Source organism: Dreissena polymorpha, chromosome 15 (genome assembly GCF_020536995.1).
Source record: "Dreissena polymorpha isolate Duluth1 chromosome 15, UMN_Dpol_1.0, whole genome shotgun sequence".
Taxonomy (NCBI): Eukaryota; Metazoa; Mollusca; class Bivalvia; order Myida; family Dreissenidae; genus Dreissena; species Dreissena polymorpha.
Window position 1 is genome coordinate 63,112,283 of NC_068369.1, and position 19,666 is coordinate 63,131,948.

The 19,666-nt window shown below is 35.5% G+C and overlaps 1 protein-coding gene across 2 annotated transcripts in view; it reads right to left on the reverse strand.

Moving 5' to 3' along the window:
• Positions 1-450: 450 nt before the first annotated feature.
• Positions 451-19,666, reverse strand: part of LOC127860432 (galactocerebrosidase-like) — a 48,673-nt gene continuing 29,457 nt past the window's right edge. For both annotated transcript variants that reach the window (XM_052398511.1, XM_052398510.1), the window contains 9 exons: positions 19,447-19,571; positions 17,354-17,493; positions 15,973-16,062; positions 14,363-14,452; positions 12,801-12,942; positions 10,780-10,951; positions 10,246-10,412; positions 7,083-7,159; positions 451-5,876 (listed from right to left, as the gene is read on the reverse strand). In XM_052398511.1, coding sequence (XP_052254471.1) covers positions 5,595-5,876; positions 7,083-7,159; positions 10,246-10,412; positions 10,780-10,951; positions 12,801-12,942; positions 14,363-14,452; positions 15,973-16,062; positions 17,354-17,493; positions 19,447-19,571 — 1,285 coding nt within the window. In that variant the 3' untranslated portion in view covers positions 451-5,594. The remainder of the gene's footprint in view (positions 5,877-7,082; positions 7,160-10,245; positions 10,413-10,779; positions 10,952-12,800; positions 12,943-14,362; positions 14,453-15,972; positions 16,063-17,353; positions 17,494-19,446; positions 19,572-19,666) is intronic.

Sequence of the window (19,666 nt, forward strand, 5' to 3'; positions counted from 1 at the left end):
ATTTTTTTAGTACCAACTTTTTTTTCGTTCCCATTTTTTTTCCTTCCCATATTTTTTTTCATACCCAAATTATTTCGTACCCAATTTTTTTTTCATACCCAAATTTTTTTTGTATCCAATTTTTGTTGTTGTGCTAAAATTTTTTGGGGTACCCAAATTTTTTTCTTACTAAATTTTTTTCGTACCCAATTTGTTTTGGGGCATAATTTTTTCGTACCCAATTTTTTTTTTAACATGACTTCTTTATTTATTCACCAATTTACTTCAAATTAATACTGAACATCTCTTATGACAACACGGTCTATCTCGACCATCCATGTCCACATTATCCACCCCGGGGCCCCACCAACATAGGCCTTTCCCACCCAAAATTGCCTTTTAATATAACATCTATGCAGCGTGGGGATACGCGTCAGCCTCTGACGTGTCACTTCTAGTTTAAATTGTGTATCTTAACTTAAATTTTCTCCTAAATGTTTCATTAGACTTGCCATAACAATTTGAAAGTATTGTCAATCAAAAATGTGATAAAATATTCAAAAAATAATAATAATCACTGTAAAAGAACATTTGATGAAACAACCTGAAAGAATTACATCAAAAAATGTAAAAGAACAACAAAAAGAAAATTCAAAACAAGAGGGCCTGAAAGGCCCAAAGTCGCTCACCTGAGATAAAAAGAAATGACTTGTTCTTTGCGCAGGTTAATGTATGATAGCTTTGTTCCCAATAGTTAAAGTACACATAAAAACTGATCCCGATTGAAACTGGTCCAGATATTACTAAGTTCAATCGTAAGTTGAGAATCATCATACTTGTAAAACAATTGAATCATCTTCATCTCTGTTCTTTAATAAACTATCTTAGATGTTGGTGAATTTCCCAAAATGTCCATTTCTAGAAACTATCTTCAATGTCCAAAATATTAATTAATTACCAGCGATGCAGATTCTTTAAGCAGTAAAAATTTAGTTTTCGGGATGCTAATAAGCCCTGTGCAGCATGTTTTATACACCCTCAGGCTGAAGGACATTGGCCAGTAGTCAACATCCAATAATATACTTCAATACATCTTTTCTGGGCTTATCTCAATTTTAATTGGCTTTGCACAGTCTAAGAGGAGTGTTGAGATTTTGATTGACAGATATTGATCTAAGACAAGGCATTTCAGCCCCTCCCTCTGTGACTCCTTAGCTTAGACAAAGGAAACATGACAATTAACTAAATTTTATGTATAACAAGATGTGTTTGTGAAACACTATGTCCCCATATATGACGTTTGACCTTAAAGGATGACCTTGACCTTGGACCTTCAGCACTCAAAATGTGTAGCTCCATGAGATACACATGCATGTCGAATATAAAATTGCTCACTTCAATATTGCAGAAGTGACATTACATGAGCAATTTTGACCCATATATTTGACCTTGAAGGATGACCTTGACCTTTCACCACTCAAAATGTGCAGCTCCATGAGATACACGTGCATGCCAAATATCAAGTTGCTATCTTCAATATTGCAAAAGTACTCATAAAATGAGCGATTTCGGCCACATATATTTGACCTCTGACCTTGAAGGATGACCTTGACCTTTCACCACTCAAAATGTGCAGCTCCATGAGATACACATGCATGCCAAATATCAAGTTGCTATCTTGAATATTAAAATATTGCGAAAGTGTACATTAAATGAGCGATTTTGACCCATATATTTGACCTTGAAGTATGACCTTGACCTTTCACCACTCAAAATGTGCAGCTCCATGAGATATATATGCATGCCAAATATCAAGTTGCTATCTTCAATATTGCAAAAGTTATTGCAAATGTTAAAGTTGGCGCAGACCAACAGACCAACCAACAGACCAACAGACAGGGCAAAAACAATATGTCCCCCACTACTATAGTGGGGGACATAAAAATAAGTCAAAATAATACAAAACAACCAAATAGCATATTCATTTTCCTCTAACAAAATTCTTCATTTTGAGTATAAACGTGACATATATTGGTTATCAGATGACAGACTTGTGTCATTAATTAGTTACTGGCAGTTGAGACATTAAACATCATCTAAACACTACTCAGAAAGAAATGAATTACAGTATGTACCCAAACAAAGTATATACGCATGTAAATGCAAAATAATGACACCCTATAGTGAAAAAGATGCATGAAAATGATCAGCATTATGTCTCCTTTATGGATGGTCATTATCTACTGCACTAAATATGTATAGGTCAGCCTTTGCATTTTACTGGAGTCAAGGTTGTCATGGAAACAGTTTGATAGCACAGTAGTCTGCTGAGATTATTGATTTTCCCAATTCAATTGATCTAAGAAGATGTTCAATCAATACACCAAAACACAGTAGGTTAACTTGGCTTATCAGTAAAGATCAAAGATAAGGCTCTACAGTGCAATACACATGTAGTACATGTACAGTTATTTTATGACAGAGAAACAATAGGTTCTTAAATTGCATGCAAACTACTGTCTTTATGTACACCACATTTTATGAGGAAGTACCAGGTTTATACAAGGGAGTTAACTATTAGAAAGTATGTACAGGTTATCTTTCTTTAACATTATAGCTTATCAGAACTAGACTGTTCACATGTTTTCACTACATACATATAGAGAAAACTGCCCCACCCCCTGGCGGCCATGTTTTTCCACCCATCATGACCTATTTCAAACTTGTCCGAGATATCTATAAGAATCGATGTTTAGAAAAAAGTTAATGACGACTAGGCAAACAATGTGATTTCTAGAGTGTTCACAGGCTAGTTTTACTATCTAAATATAAGGAAAATGACCCCCACCCCCTGGGGGCCATGTTTTTTTACCGATCCAAACCATTTTCGAACTAAACCGTCATATCCAAAAAACATATGTTCTGACCAAATTTCATGAAGATTGGACCAAAAATGTGACTTCTAAGAGTGTTCACATGTTTTCACTTAGTGTTTTATCCAGGCCTAATCAGCGTGGGGACCCGCCATGCCCCTTTTTTCGGAGCGCCACACTGCCCCTTTCAAAGACAATTAGCGCCACGTGCCCTTTTATCTAGATCCATATGTATCAAGTCTTATCTGCTTTTGCAATCGCTTGTCTGGGTGTCCCCAAGACGCGCATATTAATGCATGACTGCATATGACGCAATAAAAGGGGGCCTATTACCCAAAAAGTGCTGTAAAAATCAATAATCATCCCGAAACAGTTAATTGCGCAAGTTGGTAAAACTCCAAGTACGACATTTTAACTCCGCCAGGCATTTTTGTGATGCATACGTCATTTTGATTAGCTAAGCAGCATTTTCAATAGAAGCCAATCAGAAAAAGGAGTTTGTTCTTAAGAAAACAGCGTGGGTTTTGTGTCGACAAATAATGATAGTCAGGTTTCTAAATGACAAACAACGACGACCCAAACTTCTGGCACAGACTATTTATCTGAAATAAACCAGCAATAGTTGTTATTCAGTCCTCGCATATGACTGTTTTTTTTCGCTCACTTACATGAGGTACAAATAAAATTTACCTAAATCAATGATGTTACGTATTGTTATTCAAACTAAAATGATCCGAAATCTTTTGTTAATATCAGAATATTCGTAAGACACATGGGCCGTAACGGTAAAGATTGCTATTACTTAGAGATTAGCCGAGTTTTGAATACTGTGACAGTGTTTTTTACAAGTCGAATCCTTGCCAATTTTAAAGAACTTTTATTTACATGTATAGCTTTTTTTTTGTTATTTAATGACAACCAGGTCCATGAGTGGCAAACCTGCATATACATGTACCGCCGTTTGTTTGACTCTCATTGCCACGAGGAACATGCGGATATTTCAGGCTGTTTGAAACTTTCTTTGTTCAATGTATCATGAATTAATGAATACAGACAAGATTTATAGTTAAAAAGTGGCATTTATTAAAGGCATTACGAAACACATGTTATTTAGTTCATTCAGGGACGTATACAAACACGTGTTTGTAATATTTTGACCAAGTTTCATGATGGTTTCTCTATAGCCATATAAGGAATACTGCCCCATCCCCTGGTGGCCTTGTTTTTCAACGGACCGGAACCATTTCTGAACTCAACCAACAATTCATTTAGACAAACATTTTGACAAAGTTACATGAAGATTGGGCATCAAATGTGACTTCTACAGTGTTCACAAAGTTTGTTTTTTTGACCTAGTTACCTAGTTTTTTACCCAGCATCACCCAGATTTGAACTCAGTCGAGGTATCAATGGGACAAATGTTCTGACCAAGTTTCATGAAGATCGGACAATAAATGTGGCCTCTGGAGTGGTCACAACTCAAAATGTTGACGCCCCACGACAGACAAAAGGCGATCACATAAGCTCACCATGAGCATGTTGTGCTTAGGTGAGCTTAAAAGTAATTGCACTTTAATGCACAATTTAAATTTTAAAAGTATAAAATTTAAACATCTTCATCTAAATTGCAATTAATGTACATAAATATTTTATGATACAAATTGCAATAAATAAACAAGAGCTGTCAGAGGACAGTGCGCTCGACTATTCCAGTGCTTGACAGTATAACGTAAGCCATCATGGAGAGGGGGGTATAATGTGGGTGTGTGGTCATTTAATAGATGATCTTCCAAAAAAGAGAAAAAAAATTATTTTTTTTTTTTTTTTTTTTGGGGGGGGGGATTCTGGGGTGGGGCGTGGGGGATGGTTTGGGTGGAGTCTATTGTGGTATGTCAGGTGTGTTGTTTTGTCAAAGTATGAATCAAATGTGATCATAAATAAAGAAGTTGTGGCAATTTAAGCACAATTTAATAATTTGACCTTGAGAGTCAAGGTCATTCAAGGTCAAGGTCAAATTCAACTTGCCAGGTACAGTAACATCATGATAGCAAGAAGGTATTTGAGGTTTGAAAGCAATAGCCTTGATACTTTAGAAGTAAAGTGGATCTAAACACAAAATTTAACAAAATATTCAAAGTTACAAAGACAAAAAAGGGCCATAATTCCGTTAAAAAAGCCAACCAGAGTTATGCAACTTGCCCTGTTCAGTCCCCTTACGAAAGTTAGCGAGTTTCCCAAGTCTAAAAAGCAATAGCTATGATAGTTTAGGAGTAAAATGGACCAAAACACAAAACTTAACCAAATGTTGAATTATCTAAGTATAAAAGGGGCCATAGTTCTGTCAAAAGTTTGATACAGTTGTCTGCTCTTGTGTAAAAATTGGGGTCATGTTGGTAACGAAGTATGCAAAATATGAAAGCAATATGTCAAAGGACATAGGAAATATTTGAGGTGGTACGCAAACTTTAACATTTGCACGCTAACGCTAACGCCGACCCCGGGGTGAGTAGGATAGCTCCACTATATATATTTCATATATAATAGTCCAGCTAATAAAATTGCACAAATTTGGAATGTCTTTAAAATAATTATGGTAAGTATGCTAACAATCTATGTTATAATTTTTTGCCGCATAAATAACTTTAAAATAATTTGCGTTGGTCATTTTTTGAAGTGCTTATTTTTGATTTGCGAATTGGTCAATCCATGAAATAATTTTTTTTATTTTCCCAACGACAATAATTATTTTACAGTATTAAATCTCTGAGACTTAAAGTACAGGGTATCTTTCAGCTTGTCTTTTACATCTTTGAACTTCTCATCGTAAGAGACCTCATCAGCAGTAAATCTCCCCTTCACCACTAGACTTCCTTCCGTACTGTCCGCAATCTTGAGGTTGTCAAAGTCTGCAAGACCGAAGTCTGCCGTTCCCAAGGCAACAAAGCCGTTCTGCGGAGCGGGACTGAACGGTGCAGCGATTCTGACCACTAGTTTACTATTCAGTAAACAAATCACTTGACCATCCTGTAATGGAAGGTTCTGTCAATGTCCATCATGAGCAAACAAAACAAGTTATAAACTTCAATGTGTTCTATGTGTAAGGGATCAAGTATGTGAAGTAACTTTTGATAAGAATTCAAGCCATTGAGCTTCATATTAAAGACCTTGGCCTTTCTTGCTGAAACAGAAAACCCTACTCATTTCCTGGGTTTACAAAACCTCTTTATCTATAAATATAGTGCAGTAAAGTACATACACAATTCAAAGCAATAAAAAAATTAAAGTCAGCTGAAAGTGGAAAGAAGAGCACCGCATAACGGGTGCCACGCTTGGCTGCGGGTGCAGTTTTGAATAAATGAAAGGTTGTCAGTAATTTTTAGATTTTTTTTTTATTTTTTTTTTCAGAGGTCACAGTGACATTAACCTTTGACCTAGTGACCAAAAAATGGGTGTGGCATGTAGAACTCATCAAGGTGCAGCTACATATGACGTTTCAAAGTTGTAGGTTGAAGCACTTTGATTTTAGAGCCAATGTTCAAAACCTTGACAAAATGTCAAGGTTTTAGCAGACGGCGGACACGACACAACAAGCTGGCTATGACAATACCTCGGGTTTTCTTCGAAAACAGCCCAGCTAAAAATCACAGAGCAGGGTTATGATATCACAGACCAGAGAATGACATTTCTGACGAGGGAAGTGACATCACAGAGCAGAGTAACCACATCACTTACCAGAGCAGTGACATCACTGACAAGAGTTATGATATCACAGACCAGAGTTATGACATAACACACCAGAGTAATGATATCAAATACAAGAGTATGACATCACAGACCAGAGAATTGACATCACAGAGCAGGGTAATGACATCCCACACCAGATTTATGACAACACACCAGAGAAATGAGATCACACACCAGAGTTATGACATCACAGACCAGAGTAATGACATGACACACAATAGTAATGACATCACAGACAAGAGTAATATCATCGCAGACAAGAGTTATGACATCACAGACCAGAGCAGTGACATCACAGAACTGAGTTTAGTGACATCAGGGACCAGAGAATTTTAAATAACATTTAAGAAATCACAGACCAGAGTAATGCAAGTTAACCAAACAATGAGTAATACAACAAATCAATGACCAGAGTTATGTAACAAATCACCAACCAGAGAAATACCATCACAGCACAGAGTAATGCAACAAATAGCTTTGCTCTACCTTAACCAGTAGCTCCATCTTGTACCAGGTGTTGGTGGAAATGTTCATATCCTGCTTGTATAACTCCTTGGTTCTGGCTGTGAACCAGTATAAGAGGAAAAAGCAAACAATTATTAATAAAACATTGATTTAGAAACAATTACACCCAGATTTGTTTTTAGGAACAATTATTACCAACAAGGGCTGTTTGTAAAACATGCATGCCCCCCATATGGGCTCTCAGTTGTAGTGACAGCCATTTTGTAAATATGTTTTTTGTCACTGTGACCTTGACCTTTGACCTAGTGACCTGAAAATCAATAGGGGTCATCTGCGAGTCATGATCAATGTACCTATGAAGTTTCATGATCCTAGCCATAAGCTTTCTTGAGTTATCATCAGGAAACCATTTTACTATTTCGGGTCACTGTGACCTTGACCTTTGACCTAGTGACCTGAAAATCAATAGGGGTCATCTGCCAGTCATGATCAATGTACCTATCAAGTTTCATGATCCTAGGCATAAGCGTTCTTGAGTTATCATCCGGAAACCATTTTACTATTTCGGGTCACCGTGACCTTGACCTTTGATCTAGTGACCTCAAAACCAATAGGGGTCATCTGCGAGTCATGATCAATGTACCAATCAAGTTTCATGATCCTAGGCATAAGAGTTCTTGAGTTATCATCCGGAAACCATTTTACTATTTCGGGTCACCGTGACCTTGACCTTTTACCTAGTGTCCTGAAAATCAATAGGGGTCATCTGCTAGTCATGATCAATCTACCTATCAAGTTTCATGATCCTAGGCATAAGCGTTCTTGAATTATCATCCGGAAACCATTTTACTATTTCGGGTCACCGTGACCTTGACCTTTGACCTAGTGACCTGAAAATCAATAGGGGTCATCTGCTAGTCATGATCAATCTACCTATCAAGTTTCATGATCCTAGGCATAAGCGTTCTTGAATTATCATCCGGAAACCATTTTACTATTTCGGGTCACAGTGACCTTGACCTTTGACCTAGTGACCTCAAAATCAATAGGGGTCATCTGCGAGTCATGATCAATGTACCTATGAAGTTTCATGATCATAGGCCTAAGCGTTCTTGAGTTATCATCTGACAACCACCTGGTGGACGGACCGACCGACCGACCGACAGACCGACATGAGCAAAGCAATATACCCCCTCTTCTTCGAAGGGGGGCATAATAAACTGATTAAACAACAATTACACCAAAACATAGATTAAGGAACAATTATTACCCACATATTGCTAAATGAACATTTATTCCCCAGAAATTGATTAAAGTCATGTACTACCCAGACATTGATTATGGAACAATTATTACCCAGTCAGTGAATATTGAATAATTTTAATCAAGACAGTGACTAAGGAACAATCATTAGCCTTACATTGATAAAGTAACAGTTATTTCCTATCAATGATAAATTAACAATGATAACCCAGATATTGATTTTGACACAATATGCATACCAGCACCATGCAAGCCTTTAAATCGAAATTAAAAGATCTCAATGTTCTCTGTGCTACGAAAATTGTATACAAATATCAATAAAACCATACTTGCTATGCAGATGAAGTAATTGTGTACATGTGCAGCATTAATTTTCCATGCTTTTTATCAGGACACAGGATCAACACAAGATACATTAGCACTATCTGTTTTAAGCTTACAACTTATTATCGTCCCGTTTACATACGGTAACACTTCAAAAATGTTTCAGATTACACATTTAATTATGGTCATAAAAAAAATTCGCCAAAAATTTAAAGTTGCGTTTTTGGAATTCAATGATATTTTTTGTTTTTAATGCTTTACATGTCCATATAAAGATTTGACAATATTATGTATCAAATGCTAAATTTTCACAAGGATAACACCCGTTTGCCATCATCAGTCTTCTATGGATTTTATCATGAAGATGTAAACGGAAGGGACAAATTAGTGTTATAGAGTAAAATCGTTAAATACATACATCCAAAGACTACTTGTGTCTTGATTTGTTATAAATTATAACATAATCAATGTTACACAAACATAAGTTGCAGTATATTGTACATATACAATGTAGTTATACTTGTTGATCAGAAGTGGGTATTAATTTCTGTGTAAGACAAAATTGTTGAATGAAAACAGCCAAACAAATAACGCTTGATTGGTCATTGTCGGCTCTGGTACTACTTACATGTACCCCGGGCACTCTTAAGTACCCTTACATGTACCCCGGGTACGGTAAATATACTAAAATGTACCCAGGAGTTTTAACAATAAATTGGTCGTTGTCGGCTATTTTATTTTAAAATTAATTATGTTCATATTTATGTCAATTTTCTGTTAATGGCCTACATAAGCATGTTGATGCATTTAAAAAAAAAAGAAGTCTTATTCGTAATAACAGTAATCTGTAGCGCGTTTTACAACATCCGATTTTGGACGAGAATAAAACTCTGGTACAGTATAATATCAGCCAGGTATGTGGTAGAATATTTACCGTAACTGGGATACATGTCAGTATACTTACATGTACCCGGGGTACATGTAAGTAGTACCCGAGCCGACAATGACCAATCAAGCACAAATACCGGTTATGATAATCCCTCGTGCATTTATGCAATTTGGACTTTGAAACATTTGCTATTCTGACATAATTTTTGAGTGGATTTTTGTCATAAATTATACGCACCAGAAAATTGTGTCTTATACTCCAAAAAATACAGTTATAACTTTTCGTCAATACCAGTTTAATGAAAATTGCACATATTGACAGACAAGACAGGCATACGGACAGCTGACCATTATTGTGAATCCAGTTAAAACAATATATATATGTGAAACTTAATAATAGGGAATTCTGATACAAACAACTTTTATTTTTCTGATTTAAGCGCAAGAATGGTTTGGAAATATTTTTTGGATTTGGAAAAATGAACGATTTGGATTGGAAATGGCACCTATTTTTGTAGGCACAGGACAGAGGAGAAAAACCCAGGCAATTCGTAGTGACATTTTTCCTTTAAAGAAAGTCTCTGTTAAACAAAAATCAAGTTTAGGCGGAAAGTGACTTCCCTGCTAAGCCTGCGTGAACTATGCTGGCTTATCTGGGACTAAGCTTAAGCACATACATAAAGCCCCAATGTTCTAGAGCAAGGCATACCAAGGTCTCCAGTGACAACGATTCCCTGTCCAGGAAAGATGAAGAAGAAAACGCCCTCGGCAGAAAACGACTCACATCCGCCCTTGTTGACTCTGGCCGCTATATAGGCTCCTGACGTAGCATTCACTGTACCAATGTAGACGTCTAGTTCTACGTATATGTCAGACCTGAATATATACCAGAGGATGGTGATATTGACACTCCACCAATGTAGGCAATACCTCTAAGTAAATGTCAGACCTAAATATATACCAGGGAATGTAGACATCAATAAAGTCAACTAAAAGTGCAAAATTATCAAGGTAATACAGTTGACAATTAGTGATAATACAATAATTCACATATTCGCAGTTTTAAATAATTAAAATTAGGCCCCTATGTATTTCTCTTCCTATATGCAAGTATCGAACCAGAATACATTTTTAAACAAAACTAATGGGACATTCATGTTTACAATAACAGCTTAATAACACTTGACAATACATTTCCCCTTGGTAATATCACATCAATCTACGACATGTTCCTTGGTTATACCAGCTCGTGTTTCCGATGATGTTAAAAGGGCTCGTTTCTTCCTCACACCAAAATATCGGCGCTTCCAAAACCATCTGGCGTATAACGTTACCATGGGAACTGGTTGTTTTTATGATCTCAAAGGCTCCAACTTGCTGGGCAAGGTTAAATGGCTCCATGAACTCTTGATACGCTGTTTGGAGAGGTAACATAACATTGAGTTGCAGAAGTTCAGTGTGTAGAGGTAGGTAACACTGAATATAGCTTTAAATGATCAGTTTTGACATGTAACAGAGAAATCGTTTTTAAATGGTCAGTTTTTAAATGTGAGAGATAATTTATTTTAAATTGGTCAGTTTTTAAAGGTAAGAGATAATTTATTTTTAAATGGTCAGTTTTTAAAGGTAAGAGATAATTAATTTTTAAATGGTCAGTTTTAAAGGTAAGATATAATTTATTTTAAACTGGTCAGTTCAGAGAGGTAACAGAAAATTTAGCTTTAAAGGGTCAGTTTTAACAGGCATCAGGGAATTTAGCTTTAAATGGTCAGTTTTTACATGCAACAGAGAATTTAACTTTAAATGGTCTGTTTAGAGAGGTAACAGGCTTTAAAGGAACCTTTTCATGTTTTGAAAAATTGACAAAATTGAAAACAATTGTTTCAGATTTGCAAATTTTCATTGTATTTGTGATATTTTCGAGGTTACACTGAACATTAACCATACTCTAAAATTTTGATAATTTGAAAACCTGAAAATGATAAAGTGTTACAAACAGCAAATGATGGAATAATTTGGAGAATTCTGAAAAAAATACACCTCTCACTGTATGACCACAGATTGCAGAGTGGTTTAATGCAATAATTTCACTCAAAGGATTAGTGATTTGAGCCCAGTTGAGGATTAGTTTCTTTTCGTTTATGGATCTGTGCAAATCCCTTGATATACAGTATAATCATTTAGTGTAGGGTAATGATTAATAAGTAATAATAAAGTGAAGGGTAATTGTTTTTATGAATTGCACTTCTCCTCATTCATATCTACACATCCATGAAGTTTCATGTTTAAATCTTGAAGCGTATCTTGAAAAGTTACTTCATACAAAAACAACAAAGGGCAATAACTCTTATTTTAGAAAGTGAATGGTTATGGTTCTTATGCATTGCACTTTTCCTCATTAATATCAATACACCTACGAAGTTTCATGTTGAAATCTTGCATGGTACCTGAAATCTAGCAGAGAAAAAATTCATCATACTAAAAACAAACAAAGCACAATAATTCTTAAAGAAAGTGTCGGGTTATGGTTCTTAAGCATGGCACTTTCCTCATTGATATCTTTCCACCTATGAAGTTTCATGCTGATATCTTACATAGTTTCTAAGATAAAGCCCTAAAATGTTTTGTGACAGACAGATGGACGGATAAGCCAAATTCTATATTCCTCCCTCAGACAAAATACCAGGTAGCAGTACAACAGTCCTTCACCGGATTGTTAGACTAAACAGAAAATCTCCATTAGTATCATTAACCTAGCTCAAGTACTTTTATTTTATGATAGGATGCAGATTTTAGTTTTTAATCATTTTTGTCTAACAAAGATCATTGTAGGATCTAGCCGTTTTGGACAGACAAAATGATTAACATTCTTGTTTACCATATAACCTCTCATCTACACTCAGATCTTCATCACATTTTTTACTTGTTGAAGAATCAAGAAACAAATTTTTATAATTTTTTTATTTCTATTTAACCATAGCAACCACAATTTTTGTCTGACAAAAAAACTGAAATATCATGCATATTTCCCATATGGCCACATATTAAGTATTACTAAGTTTCATAAATCCATCTTAAGCACTTTATGAATTATAGCAGGATCAAGATTCAGACGGACAAACAGAGAAACCGCCAGATAGACGAACCAAGGATAAACCTCTTGTCCCCTCTGTTACCACCTGTAAGGACAAATAATCAAAGTTGACTTAAGTTTATAAACTTATGCGATTGAACCTGAATGAATATGTGTTCATATGTACTTACATTCAAAGTCATCCATGTACGGCAGTGGGAAGGGTTTTTGCGGTGGAATATTGCTGCTATTGCCCTTACGGCCACCCCCGATGGTATTCAATGTGTACATCTCATCTACACCCAAACTTAGATGGATTGTTCCATTTACAACCTGAATATAACGGTATAGCAAAAATTGGACACTTCCATTTACCACCTGAATATTATGGTTAAGCATGAGTGGACTGTTCCATACAATTTGTGAATATTGGACAAAGCACATATCAGACCGTTCCAAACATTAACTGAAAATTGGCAAAATTGCATATTGGACTTTTCCATACAACACCTGAATATTGGACAAATCACATATTGCACAGTTATATACATGTACACCATCTGAATATTGACAAAGATATTGTACTTTTCCAAACAGTATCTGAATATTGGACAAATCACAAAATAGACTGTTCCATACGCAAACTAAATATTTGACAATTAATAAATAAGACAGTTCCAAGCACTCTCTGAATATTGGACACATTGTATATTGGACTGTTGGAAAAACCACCAGAATATTTGACGAATCACATGCCAGAATGTTTCAGTCACCACCTTAATGGGGATGAAAGGATACAACAAACTGATGAAGCAGTGACATGTATGCACTTGATAATAGAAAACAAGGGTGACAGTGAAGGCAAGCCTGTTCATTTATTATGCTCCCCCAAAATTTATTTTGGGGGGGAGCATATAGTCGCCGCTTCGTCTGTCACTGTGTGCGTCTGTCTGTGTGTGAGTCTGTCTGTCTGTCTGTCCGTCCGTGCACAATTTTTGTCCAGGCTATTTCTCAGCAACTAATGACCGGAATTCAATAAAACTTTATGGGAAGCTTCACTACCAAGAGGAGATGTGCATATTATCAGCGGGTTTTGAAATTTTCTATAAAAAATTCTTGTCCCCCCCAACTACTGTGCCCTTAAGACGTTTCCTTTTATCTGAATATATAGTGCAATATTGTGACAAAAAGAACATTTGGGGAGCATCACCCGTCTCCGACGGTTTCTTGTTTAAATAGCTGTCAGAGGCCAGTATCTTATTAGGTTCGTGCAACTAAAAACATCTCTCACACAAGACTTGTTTATAAAGAAAAGTACAGCCTACATCATCAACAATTAAACAAGAATTAAATAAGTCAAATTAAATGATACACCTTGAAATTTCACTAAGAATTGCATTTAAATCGAAACCGAGTTAAAATAAGCATTGAGATAAACTTTTAATCTAAATGGTCCTTGCTCTAAGAAAACCGAGCTTAGCTGGTGCATGGGGGTAAGATATTCTCCAATATTATAAGCTTTTGAAGTCCGCACAGGATTATTTTGGATGAAACTTTCCACTAAGACTGGATTTTCATTTGAAAGAAACTTTATTGAAACAGGAAATTCCATAAAAGTGGACAGTGTCCTCTATGATTAGCATGTAAACACTGCACAGGCTAATCTGGGGTACTTTACGCACATGCATTAAGCCCAGTTTTCCTGGAGTATGGCTCATATTGAAGTTTCTAAGGCACTGTTTGGATTGCTTACTGGTATGGTTCCCATGTCTTTGAACAGTATGGAGTCCTCGCCATCAAAACCAAGTTTGCTGTAGTGAACAAACATGCTCGTCAATTGTGCCTGGAATAAATACAGTAATTGGTATGTTTAGACATATAATGAATATATACATCATTATATACAATTATTGGTAGGTTAAGGCATAACATACACTTATTGGTATGTAAGAGCATAAAATACAATTAGCTGTATGTTGAGGCATAAAATACAATCATTGATATGTTATGGCATACAATGCAATTTTTGGTATGTTAAGGAATTCCAATCCTTTTTTGGAATGTAAGGACATAACATATCCAAATTGGTATATTAGAGCATAAAATATAAATATTGGTATATTACAGCATAAAATACAATTATATGAATGCTAAGGCATAAAATGCAAGATTGGTATAAAACGGGGTTAACATGAAATTATTTGAATGTTAGGGCATCAAATACAAATCTTGATGTGTACGTCCATAAAATACAATTATTAGCATGTGAATGCATACCATACAATTATCAGTAAGTTATGGAATTTATGCAATTAGAAGTATGTAAGAGGATAACATGCATTTATAGGTCTGTTAACTCATAAAATGCAACAATAATATGTAAGGGTAAAACTTAATATTTTTGGTATCTTAGGTAATAAAATGTAATTATTTCTATGTTTTGGAAAAATATACCAATATGGTAAATGTTAGAGCATGAAATAAAATTATGTGTAAGTTATGGCATAAAAAGGGGTATTATTTAGTAAATTAAATACATAATAGAACACTGTGCTTAAATTTTGAGGTAAAGACAATCAAGTTTGGGTTACACCTTACATGTACTATAAACATAACATTATAAATATACTCATTTGTTTCGGTTTTATTTAAAAAGATGCTATAATAGCGACAGTATGGTTTTCGGTCTTAAAACGTCCCCAGAGGCCAGTAAAAGCCATCATGACTTAACCCATTATTGTAGGATATTCAAACTAAGATGAAATAAAAATATGTGTTCTTCCTTAAAATTAAAACATCATTTAAAGGGATCTTTTCACGCTTTGGTAAATTGACAAAATTGAAAAAAGTTGTTTCAGATTCGCAAATTTTCGTTTTAGTTATGATTTTTGTGAGGAAACAGTAATACTGAACATTAACCATGGTCTAATATAGCCATTATATGCATCTTTTGACGATTTTAAAACCTAAAAATTATAAAGCGTTGCAACGCGAAACGATTGAATAATTTGGAGAGTTCTGTTTTTGTCGTTAAATTTTGTGAAACTACGAAGATTGCTTATATAAGGTATAAAATACGTCAAGTATGTGTACTCGGCGGAATAGCTCAGTAGGCTAAAGCGTTTTTACTTCAGGACTCTGGCAGGACTCCAGGGGTCACTGGTTCGAAACCTGCTCCGGGCAATGTTCTTTTCCTTTTTTTAATTTTATTCTTGATTTTTTACTGGAGCTTTTACGATCCAATGTTTACATTTATCAATATAAAGCATTTAATGAATAAGTTAAAAAATGCCAAAATCTCTGAAAAGGCCCCTTTAAAGGTTACTAGTTCTAGTAAGAAGATAGAAAGATAAACATGTATACAAAGTATCCTTGCAGCTGAATGGAGATGTTTTGGGGCCTGACTTCATACTCTGGCAGGTATGGACGGATACACATGGAATGGTTGCGACTCTGGAAAAATAGAAAAATAACCCTGTACATAATGTTCCTTAATAATTGACCGAAGAATCACATTATGTGCATTTATAACTTACCTGTTTAAATTTGTGAATAAATGACTGGCATGACCAACAATCAATTCATTTTTCAATGTTAATTAAGCCCCAAAAAACTGGTGTTTTTTTCTTTCTTTCTTTAACTTTTAAAAATCAACTTGAATTTAATAAAAACATGTAATGTCATGCAGAATTTCCCTTATCTTAATCTAATATTCTCTTTTTAAGTACTTTCAGATAATTTTAAGTTAATTTATCAAATATCAATTTATTAAATTAATGAAAACAAGGGACAAAATTGTCACAAAACCAGGTTTTCATTGTGAAAAAAAAATCTGATAAAGGGAGAAAACTCAAACTGAACTTTTGAAATGACCAAAAAAATTTAACCCCCTTTGTAAGTTTTTTTTTTTTTTTAAATCTATTTTTAGTCGTGGCGACCTTGACATTGGAGATATTGACATGATTCTTTTGTAGGACACACCGTCCCATGATGGTGAACAAATGTGCCAAATGATTTTAAAATCTCACAATGAATGACATAGTTATGGCCAGGACAAGCTCATTTATGGCCATTTTTGACCTTTGAACTCAAAGTGTGACCTTGACCTTGGAGATATCGACGTAATTATTTCGCGCGACACACCGTCCAATGATGGTGAACAAATGTGCCAAATGATTTTAAAATCTGACGATGAACGACAAAGTTATGGCTCGGACAAGCTCATTTATGGCCATTTTTGACCTTTGAACTCAAAGTGTGACCTTGACCTTGGAGATATCGACGTAATTATTTCGCGCGACACACCGTCCAATGATGGTGAACAAATGTGCCAAATGATTTTAAAATCTGACAATGAACGACATAGTTATGGCCCGGACAAGCTTATTCCGCCAGCCCGCCAGCCAGCCAGCCAGCCCGCCAGCCAGCCAGCCCGACCGCATTCGCCAATCTAATAACCAGTTTTTTCCTTCGGAAAACCTGGTTAAAAATGATCAAACACCCAACCACGAAAACCCAAGTAAGTTTAGCATAGCCACAACAAATAATGGTCTGGTGGGTTGGTGGAGACAAACAACTTGTTTTCACCTAAAATGATATTGTTTCATAATTGGTTAAGTTTAATTTCTAACAACCCATCTATAAACAATTATTGTTTAAGATCTAACAACACGTCCATAAAAATTATGTTTTAGATCTAAAAACCTATTTCCATCTTGTTTGTGTGTGCCCATAAAATACTTACCATGGTTTCTATGACGATAGTTAACTGGGTACTGTCCCAGCTGACCAGTGACACCATGCTTCCTCCGTCCTTTAGAAGTGACGATCCCGACCCCTGGGGAGCGTAGTACCATCCTGGCCACGCAAACTGGGTTGTATGGGCTGAATGTAAAGTCACACAGAAAACTTGGTTTAATGCATGTGCGTAAATGTTGTCCCAGATTATCTTTTTCAGTCTGCTATGGCTAAAAAGGAACGACACTGAATTTTTCGGACATCCCCGTTTTTTTCGTGACTCTAAATTTTAAGACAAATGGGTTTCTGTCAATAATTAATGAATCTTAATTTTCAGACAGTTTATTATACAATGGTATTTTACCAGAGGGTTTCCCTTTCACATGTGACACTTAGATCGTGCTTACGGTCATAAAACCTCGAAAACTGATGCCTTAAGGCATTTGACCATGACATTTGCGTTATTGGATAAATAGCTATGTATATTGGTAATAGACAAAGTTTACACCCGACAGCTTAAAGTGAAACATATATAAAATAAGTTTATACTTAATGGCGCTGTATTTTACGAGCAATTGCAATTATTTGTTGAAACAATTGACACTATACACATTACATATGCGTATCCAAACTTTATGCAATATTTAAAGTGTCTCAAAATTTTCAAACAACTCTATTTTTTTGTCTCTTAATTTTCAGACAGAAACAAAATTATTATTTTTAAGTGCTCAAAACTTTGAGTTATTACGGTACATACTTTTTGAGTTACCACAGGATCAAGATGTTAGTTGTCGATTGTGTAACCAAAGCATCTCTTACCATAGCAATCCCAATGTTGTCAAAAAAAACTTTCCTGTTATTCCTTAGTACAGATACATGCCCTGCATAATAACCACACGGTCCTCTATTCACATAGCAAGTTTAATGAATCTAGCTAAGGTAGATATTCAGTCATTGCAGGATCCAGATTTAAGTTTTCAATAATGTCCGAAACCATTCCAACCACAATTTTTATGAGATGAAAAAACTGAAATTACCCATACAATTCCCATATGGCCATTTATCCTCATACTAAGTTTCATAAATCTTGCTTACGTACTTTTGAATTATCACAGGACCCTGATTTGGGCAAGCGGACAAACCAGGGGGGCTAATCTAAAGTCCCCTCTGGTTAAAGGGGACTAATAATGGTACAAATAATTGTGATTCATATAGGATAACCAACTATGATATAGCATACATGCCAGAATTTGTCAGGTCTTAATAAGTTCATTCCGTAAACAATCGTTGGGACATATGACCAAAAGGCGGGACTGTCCCACCGGGATGCTAAAAGATCAATAATTCAGTCATTAGTCAATATATTACTTACCAAATAAATCTTAATGCATGTCCAATATTAACAATAAATGTGTTAAAGAATTGCAGGAACACTACCATTGTCTATATTCCAAGATTTAACGTAATTGAGCACTATGCGCATGACATCATAAAGTTAAATGTGGGCAATGCCTTTATTTGATATCCAATCAGGAATTGGGTATTCCCATCGAACATGTGTAAATTGATTAACACGATGTGCGCACATCAATTCCTGTTCTTCTTAAGTTAATCATCTATTAACTTTTAATTTAGCTTGATGAAATACATGTATGTACACAATTTTCTCCAACTAAGTGGAACACCATAGTTCATGTAGGTGAAATATCAATGTGTATTGGTCAGCATTCAATGTGTTTGATATACAAAGTTGTTGTTTTGGTAGGTTTTTTCTCATGTGGTATAATACACAGGATAATAGTATCTTTGGACTTGATTGGGACATGAAATGCAATGGGCATTTATTTCACGATTCATCTATCAATAGAAATTATTGACCCCTCACATCACAACATCATGGTGTGTGTGAAGGCCTAGTAAAATAAATAATTTGCTGTTAAATCGCTGAAAAGGTGTCAACAGCAACACTGGTGCACTTGGGCAGTAGAAGTGGGTTGTTAACAGGGTGAAAAAAAAGGCATTAGCCATGATACGTTTTCACCAGACAGAGCTTGAATTGAAAGGTACATATGATCCATGATGGTTTACAAATAATAATACCTGTGACCCATATGGGTGCATCCACTCTATAGTAGCCACTCCAAGGACTGTCTGCTGTCATAAGTCCATCCCGCGCATATGGAAGGTCCTCATAATAGCTGGCTATGAGGTTCCAGGATATTGTGCTAAAAATAGTAACACATAATAGCTGGCTATGGGGTTCTAGAAAATTGTTCCAACAATAGGAACACATAATAGCTTGCCAAGAGGTTCCAGCTAA